Consider the following 8906-nt stretch of genomic DNA (forward strand, 5'->3'; position numbering starts at 1 on the left):
TCCACACCCCATAGCACAGAGAAGATGGCAGAGGCCAGTGAGGGTAGACAGTTGACCAAGGGAGCATGGCACAGAGGCCTGCTTTAAGGAACATGCTGGTGGCTCATAATGGCATCTGTGCTTCTGTAGTAACCGGGGTGCTGCATGGTGTCAGGAGTGTGGCTCTAGGCCTCCCTTTGGACTTCACCATGGTGGAGTCTAGGAGGACACAGGCCATGCCACCATATCAACTTCTGGTGTGGAATACTGAAACACGGGGCTCACCCAGGGCAGTATAGTCGAAGAGTGGAAGGTGGACTTTCCGGCTGTCATGACGACCTTGGAGTTCTCTGAAAATGAAAACATTGCACAGCACAGGTTAGAGTCAAGACTTGAAAAAGAAAGCAAGTCTGAGAAAAGTCTTCAAAAGCTCCAGGCCAGCACTGGGGGCTGGATAATTGAGAAAACCTGCCTGCCCGCCCCACCCCAACCCCCGCAGAGATATCAAACATCCTTAGCACTCAACTTGATACACTGCAGCCTAATTCTTCACAGCGGTCCCTGGAGACAGGCAGATGGGTGAAAGGGATGCAGGAAGGGAAGCAGAGGAGACAGATGCAAAGGGGTTAATTGTACAGACAGAGATACAGGGAAATAGAGAGGACAAGGCACAGAGACAGAGATATGCAGGGAAACATGAGAGAGGAGCCTAGAGAGATAGACGTGGAAGGCTTCTATAATGAAGAGGTTAGAAAAAAGTGTGCATGTGGTTGGCCAGAGCCTGTGGAAGGCAGGTTGAACTGCTGCATTCAGGGCCCAGGCCCTGACCTCAGATCCTCTTCTCATTTCACCGACATTACCTAGAGGCACTTGAGTCAGCCACAGAATCTAGAGGCACTGTCCTGAAAGCCAGTGCAGGCCATGTCACCATGTCACCTCCTGTGAATGGAAATTGGAAGCAAGAGGAGCAGGGACAGGAACCCTAAGAAGTTTTGTGGTCATTCTCAATTTCCCCAGAGGGAAACCAATCTCTCATTCGATAGAGTAGGCCTGTGGGCCAGGTGGACAAGGAGTTGGCATTACTCGTGGAGGTTCTGTTGACTTGGGTTAAGGACCCTACTTTCTAGAAATGCTTCTGTGAAAGGATGTTACAGACCACTGAGGCCAAAGCCCAGCCTTGACCCTGCCCTGGGTACACCTGAAGATCAGAAAGGAAATGATATGCTTTTTCACTGCTTCTTAGATTATGCTAAGGGAGGACATGTAGCCCCCTTTTAGATAATATATCTTGCAACTGTTGAGAGAAAGAACCAGGGAGCCTGAACCAGAAGAATTCCTACTTCCTTTTTCCTCTTTCTTACTTACTCCTCTTCCTTTTCCCTGTTCCTCTTTCCTTACCTTCCCTCCATCCTCCTATCTTTGCTTGCCTAGCTTCCTGATCCTTGGCTCCTGTGTTCTGTTGAAGGTGGGAGAAAGTTGCAGACACAGAGCTGATTTTGGAGAGCTGGGCCTGGACTCCCACAATTCCAGCGCCAGGCAGGATTTGCTGGTAATAACACTCTTTTGTAAGATGGCCTGAGTTTCTCTTAATCTCATCTCACCGCATTTGACCTGGGGCTGTCAAGGCAAAGGAGAAAAGGATTATGCTTCACAGCAAGGAGGGCTTTAAGCACACCATGGCTGTGGAGATGGAGGCAGGGCATAGACCCCATGTAACGATGCTATTGCCTTGCCCATTGCCCACTAACACCTGGAAAGAGTAATATTGTAAACTACATGGCCTTAGTCCACTGAAGTGGGGCAAAGGGAGAGGAGCTAGCCTGCATTGAGCTGGGAAGATTCTATCTCTCAAAAGTCTGAAATTGAGCTGCAGAAAATAATTGATCTGAAGGTGGTGACTCTTGGTCCAATGATGATCTTAGTCTATTGGTAGAGGGATTTGGTTAGATGTCACAGCCTGATGGGTCAATTGATGAAGGCCTAAGAGGTCCTGGTCTGATGGAGGAGGCCCTAGTCTAGGGACAGAGGTCCTGGTCTGATGATGGGGGCCTTGTTCATATAGTATAGCTCCTGTTCTGTTCATGGAGACCTTGGTATGATGGTAGAGAGCTTAGTCTGTTTGACAAAGGCCTTGTAATGGTGGTGATGGTTGTTGTCTGGTGATGGAGGTCCAGGTCTGGTGATGAATGAAGGTCCTGGTATGGTGGTGAGGTCCTGATCTGATAATTGAAGTCCTGGTCTCACAGTAGATGTCCTGGTCCAGTGGTGGAAGTTCTAGTGTGATGATGGAGGTCTAGTGGTCTGGTGGTGCAGGTCCTACTCTGATGATGCAGACATAGGTCTACTGGTGGATGTCCTGGTCTGATGATGAAGTCTTGGTCTGGAGGTGAAGGTCCAAGTCTGTTGAAGGATGATTTATTCTGATGGTACAGTTGCTAGTCCAATGGTGGAAGCCTTCTTCTGATGGTGGAGATCCTAGGCTGTTAAGGAGGCTGTAGTCTGGTTGTTGAGGTCATAGTCTGATGATGGAGGCCTTGTTCTGATGGTGGAGGTCCTGACCTGAAGATCGAAGCCTTTTTCTGTTGGTAGAGATCCTGGTCTGATGATGGAGAGCTTGGTATTGTGGTGGAAGTCCTGGTCTGTTGATGGAGTGTTTGGTCTGGTGGTGGAGATCTGGTCTGATGTTGGAAGTCCTTGTCTGGTGGTGGAGGTCCTGGACTGATAATGGAGCTCCTGGTCAGATGGTGGAGTTCCTCATCTGTTGATAGAGACTTTGGTTTGGTGGTGGAGATACGAATCAGTTTTTGAGGCCTTCTTGGGCTGGTGGGGAGGCCTGGTCTGTTGATAGAGGCCTTGGTCTGGTAATAAAATTACTGTTCTGTTAATGGAGGCCTTAGTCTGGTGGTGGAAGACTTGGTCTGTTGATGGAATCTTTGGTGTAGTAGTGGAGATCCTGGTCTGATGGTAAAGATACTAGTCAGTGGTGAAGGTCCTGGTCTGATGATAGAGCTCCTGTTTAGATGGTGGAAGTCCTCATCTGTTAATAGAGACCTTAGCTTGATGATGGAGATCCTACTCAGTTAATTGAGGTCTTAGTCTTCTGGTGGAGACCTGGTCTGTTGATGGAGGTCTTGTTCTGATGGTGCAGATCTTGGTCTGAGGGTGGAAGCCTTTCCTGATGGTGGAGGTCTTGGTCTGATAATGGAGGTCTAGGTGATTGAGATCATAGTCTATCAATGGAGGCCTTGGTCTGGTGGTGGAGTTAGTGATGTGTTGATGGAAGTCCTAGTCTATTAATGGAGTCATGGATATTATAATGGAGGTCTTATTCTCTTGATGGAGACCTTGTTTGGGGTTAAAGGTCAGTCCTGGTCTGGTCATAGATGTCCTGGGCCATTGATGGAGGTCCTGGTCAAGTGTTAGACCTCCTCATCTGCTGATTGAGGCCTTGGTCCGATGGTGGATGTTCTAGTCTGATGATAGAAGCCTTGTTCTGATGGTGCAGGACCAGGTCTGATGATGGCCTTATTCTGATGGTGGAGATCCTCATCTAATGATGAAAGTCATCCTAGTCTATTGATAGAGGCCCAGTTCAGCTGGTGGAGGTGCTGGTCTGTTGATTGAGGCCTTGGTCTGTTGGTGGAAATACTGGATTGGGGAGCGGGCCGGGCTGGGTGCAGGAGGAAGCAAAGCAGCGCCGGCAGCCAGCGAGATGCAACACCGAGCCTTCCTCCTTGCCCTCCTCACCCTACTGGCGCTCACTTCCGTGGCAGCCAAAAAGAAAGATAAAGTAAAGAAGGGTGGTCCGGGAAGCGAATGCGCGGAGTGGTCCTCGGGACCCTGTACCCCCAGCAGCAAGGACTGCGCAGTGGGTCTCCGTGAGGGCACCTGCGGAACCCAGACCCAGCGCATCTGGTGCCGGGTGCCATGCAACTGGAAGAAGGAGTTTGGAGCCGACTGCAAGTACAAGTTTGAGAGCTGGGGCGCGTGTGATGGAGACACTGGCACCAAAGCCCGCCAGGGCACACTGAAGAAGGTGTGGTACAATGCCCAGTGCCAGGAGACCATCCTCATGATGAAGCCCTGCACCCCCAAGGCCAAAGCCAAGAAAGGGAAGGGAAAGGACTAGAGGCCAGAATGCCAAGGAGCCTGGCTTCAGCCTCCTGCAGGCCCAAGATATAACCCACCAGTGCCTTTTTTCTACACTAGCTTTATCAATCACACTCCGCCTCTCCTCCTCCCCCACATAAATCCCCTCACCCCAAGCACCCAGATTGGGGAGGGTCCCTGGATTCTGGGAAGTTTGGGCCTCCTCCCAAAAATATTTGATTCCCACTTGCCCTCCCCACTCTGTGTTCTTTCCCACAATGACACCATGACTAAGAAACAAAATAAACCACTTTTTCCCCCCCAAGGGGGGTGGGGAAAGAAATACTGGATTGATGATGTAGACCTTGGTCTGATGTTGGAGATCTTCATCTGTTAATGACGGCTTTTGTCTGCTTATTACGGTCATAGCCTGTTGATGGAGGCCTAGTTCTGATGGTGGGGATCCTAGTCTGATGAGAAAAGGCTTGTTGTTTTGGTTTTTTTGTTTACATCATTTTTTTTAAATGTGTAAATCTTTCTTAAAAAATTACATTGGTTTGCTAACAAAGTTTGTATTCATTGGGTTTCACACAATTCTTCATTCATATTGGGTTTCATACAATTATTCCCATGTATTGTTTTATAAAATCAATCGGACCTTGTCCACATAGCCAGCCTTTTTAGATTCCCGCTGGATTCTTCCAATTTCCTTCAACCCCTCCCTCCACTTGCGAAATGGTGCAACCCTGTGGTTTTGCCCCTACCTATCGTTACCGCTCTCCCCTACCCCTTTGGGTACCTATATGTGTTTTATTAGTTAGTCTTCTATTTTTACAATAATGGTCTTAAGCGGTATTTGTTCTTATGAGACTGAGTTATTTTACTCAGCTTAATGCTCTTCAGTCTCTCCCAAGTTACGTAGTGTTTTTCAAAATTGTTGCTTCTGAGTGCTGCCTAGTATTCGACTGTGTGAATGTAACATAATATTCTCAATCCAGTTGTGTTTGAACATTTGGGCTGTTTCTGTGATCTTGCAATGGTGAATAATGCTGCAATAAACTTTGGTATACAGATCTCTGTTTTCTTGGGGTATGTTCCTAGAACTGGGATACCTGGGTCATAAGCAGTTTCTACGTTTAACTTTTTAGGAAATGCCAAAATGTCTTCCAGAGTGGTTGTGCCATTATATAATCCCACCAACAGTGTATGAGAGCTTCCACCTCCCAACAGCTTCTCCATCATTTATTGCTTGCTGCCCTACCAAACCTTGTCACTGCTACTGAAGTGAGGTGGTTTCTCCTTGTGGTTTTGATTTGCATCTCTCTAGTTGCCAGTGATTTTGAGCATTTCTTCATGTGTCTATTGGCCATCCGAATGTCTCCCTCTATGAACAGTTTTTCCATGTCTTTTGTACATTTTGTAATTGTGTTCTTCTTTTTCTTCTGGAGGCCCAGGAGTATTCTGTAAACCTTTATCATGAGACCCTTGTCTGAGAAGGTATTTCCAAATGTTTGTTTACAGTTGGTAGGTTTTCTTTTCACCTTGTTCAAAAAAGTTTTTGATGAGAACAGAGAGTTAATCTTTAGATTAATCAATTTTATCCTCTCCACGTGGTGCATTTCTGGCTGTATTTGGCAGTCTCTTTATACCACAGACCTAGCTTTCTAGCTTGATCCCAGTTTGTCTCTTATGAACTGGATATGAACAGGCACTTCACCGAAGACGACATTCAGATGGCTAACAAGCACATGAAGAAATGCTCAAAATCCCTAGCCCTAAGAGAGATGCAAATTAAAACAACTATGAAATATCATTTCACCCCAGTCAAAATAGCAAAATTTAACAGAACAGCAAGCAACAAATGCTGGCGAGGTTGTGGAGAAACTGGAACCCTGATTCACTGTTGGTGGGAGTGTAAAATGGTGCAACCCCTGTGGAAAGCAGTATGGCGCTTTCTCAAAAAGTTGCAAATAGAGATACCATTTGACCCAGCAATTCCACTACTGAGAATATACCCTGAAGAGACCATAGCTGACATCCAAGCAGATATATGTACACCCATGTTTATTGCAGCTTTGTTCACAATAGCAAGGAGTTGGAAACAACCTAAGTGCCTATCAACAAACGAATGGCTAGAGAAGCTGTGGTATATTCGCACAATGGAATACTATGCTGCATTAAAAAACAAGGAACTCATGCAATATTATTCAAAATGGTTGACTCTGGAGAACATTGTGCTGAGTGAAATATCCCAGTCACAAAAGGACAAATATTACATGATGCCACTGTTGTAGAATGGGACTGTCCTTGGGGTTGGGGAGAGACTGAGTAAGATGGGTTCAATAATGTATACTGCACTGAAACAGAGGAGGGAGAAAACTGTTTAAAAGAGATATATAACTAGGTATTTCTGTCACCACAGGAGTCTAGAGTGAGGGCTACATGGTGGAGGGGACCTGGGGGAGGGTTTGTAAAACAATGAAAGAATCTTTTCTTTTACTTTTCCATAATTTTTGACTCATGTACTTATAACTTGTTAGTCAAATTTGTGTCTTCTAGGTTGCAACACCCCCATGATACATCTTCAAGGATATGAACATGTACGGCCAAGCACAATCAATAAGAGTGCATCTAAATTCCAAAATCAATCTCCATAATAGTCTATGTGTTTCCTACTGCCAAAGGGGCCCTTTAGAGTAGTGAGAGAAGATCTTCACCCTGAAACCCACAGCGTCCCTTTTCAGCAGGAAGTAGCTAAGAAAAAACGCCATCCCTTTTTCCTTATGACTCAGGGTGAAGTCTCTCTCAGGGAGGAGTGATAGGGAATGACAAAGGACACACTGACAAAGAAGATTAATCAGAACTGGCTTTGACAAGCACTGTGGCATTTGGACAAGAACAAACTGGGAGGAGGGTAGAGAGAATAGTGCAACAATGAATGAATGGAAACCCAAAATCTCTGTAAATGTTTATGAAAATTAATAAAATATAATTATAGAAAAAAAAGATGAGTTGATTTTTATGTATGATGTGAAATGTGGATCCTGTTTCAGCTTTCTGTAGTCAGCAGTTCAGTTTGCCAGTACCATTTGTTGAAGAGGTTGTCATTTCTCCATTTGATAGGTTTTCTTTCCTTGTTGAATGTCATGTGACTATAGATAGCTGGATCTATTTCTGGATTCTCAATTCTGTTTCATTGTTCTATGTGCCTGTTACTGTACCAGTACCACACTATTTTGGTTATTACAGCTGTGTAGTAGGTTTTGAAGTCAGGGAGTGTTATGCCTCCCACTTAATCTTTTTGTTTTTCAGAAGTGCTTTGCTTATTCGAGATCTCTTTCCTCTTCAAATAAACTTGAGAGTTTCCCTTTTCATCTTCTTGAAAAATGAATTAGATATATGTATTATGATCGTGTTGAACATGCAGATTACTTTTGGTAGGACTCTCATTTGCACAATATTGAGTCTTACTATTCATAAACAGGAACTATTTTTCCACTTATTTAGGTCTTTTATTGTGCCTCGCAAAAAATGTTCTGTAGTTTTCTTTGTACAGGGCTTCTGTGTCTCTAGTTAGGTTGACTTTCAAGTATCTCATTTTGTGGTTGGCTATTGTAAGTGGTGTTGCTTTTTTGGTTTCTGTATCTGAGTTCTCTGTTACTGTAGAGGAAACCCACTGATCTTTTTTTTCCCAAAAAGAACATAAAATTTTATTAAGAACGTCTTATACTGTCGTCAGATACAGCCAAAGAAAAGAGTAAATAAACTAGCAGACTTCATCTTTCCGTGTGCTACGGCCACTTCTAAGCACGCTGCTGTGGATGACTGGAATTATACTTGTCAAGAAATGCTCTGTATAAAGAAATTCCTTAACACAATATTCCTCCTCTATACAGAGAAGACATATGTCAGTTGGGATAACATCTATTCCTGGCGCCTTATTTTTTGCTATTTCCTTCAAAGCAGCCTGAACTTCTTCCTTCATCACCATAGGCTGCTTTGAAGGAAATAGCAAAAAATAAGGCCCCAGGAATAGATGTTTCATGAAATTCTTCTGTGTCTGCCAATTCCTTTTGATACAGTGACTCAGTATATTCTTTCCATCTTCTTTTAATACTTTCTGGATCATTTAATATTCTGCCTAAAGCATCCTTGATTATAGCAACTCAAGGTTTGAATTTGTTTTTCAGTTCCTTGAGCTTAAGAAATGTTGAGCAAGTTTAGCCCTTTTGATTTTCTGACTCTAGCTCCTTGCACATTTCATTTTAATATTTTACTTTGTCAGCCCGCGCTGTCTTTTGAAATCTTCTGTTCAGCACTTTAGTATCTTGAATTCTTCCTTCTGCTTTGGCTTCTCTGCACTCCAGTGTAATATTCAGAGTTTCTTCTGACATCCATTTTGGTCTTTTCTTCCTCCACTGTCTTTGTAATGAATGTTTGCACTCTTCCTGCATGATAGCCTTGATATCCTCCCACAACTCATCTGGTCTTCGCTCATTAGTGTTCAAGGCCTCACACATTTTCCAGGAATAGATGGTATACTAATTGACATGTTTCAGCTAACAGATGCTTCCCTGGATGTGCTCACCAAGTTGTGCCAAGAAATCTGGAGAACAACAACTTGGCCAATTGACCGGAAGAGATCTATATTTGTTCCCATTCCAAAGAAGGGTGACCCAACAAAGTGTTGAAACTATAGAACAATCTCATTGATTTCACATTCAAGCAAGATCCTATTGAAGATTATCCAAAAACTACTGGAACAGCACATTAGCAGAGAACTTCCAGAAGTCCAGGCTGGGTTTAGAAGGGGTCGTGGTACTAGGGATATTGTAGCT

General features: G+C 44.3%; 1 protein-coding gene across 2 annotated transcripts; it reads left to right on the forward strand.

Annotated features, from left to right (window-relative positions):
* The first annotated feature begins 3691 nt into the window (after positions 1–3691).
* Positions 3692–4108, forward strand: LOC102861574 (midkine-like). Of its 2 annotated transcripts, XM_006900056.1 has the most exons (2): positions 3692–3769; positions 3926–4108. In XM_006900056.1, exons 1-2 carry the CDS (start codon positions 3692–3694, stop codon positions 4106–4108), a joined length of 261 nt encoding a protein of 86 aa, XP_006900118.1. The 2 variants fall into 2 exon arrangements, with proteins under 2 accessions (XP_006900118.1, XP_006900117.1); XM_006900055.1 differs by having other exon boundaries at positions 3692–4108.
* The last annotated feature ends 4798 nt before the right edge of the window (positions 4109–8906 follow it).

The sequence above is a fragment of the Elephantulus edwardii genome, unplaced genomic scaffold (genome assembly GCF_000299155.1).
Source record: "Elephantulus edwardii isolate Elephantulus edwardi_28Jun2011 unplaced genomic scaffold, EleEdw1.0 scaffold00272, whole genome shotgun sequence".
NCBI classification, from domain to species: Eukaryota; Metazoa; Chordata; class Mammalia; order Macroscelidea; family Macroscelididae; genus Elephantulus; species Elephantulus edwardii.

Bases quoted from the DNA above. Each gene is read 5' to 3' on its own strand.
- LOC102861574 (XM_006900055.1), top strand. From the start codon at position 3,692: ATGCAACACCGAGCCTTCCTCCTTGCCCTCCTCACCCTACTGGCGCTC.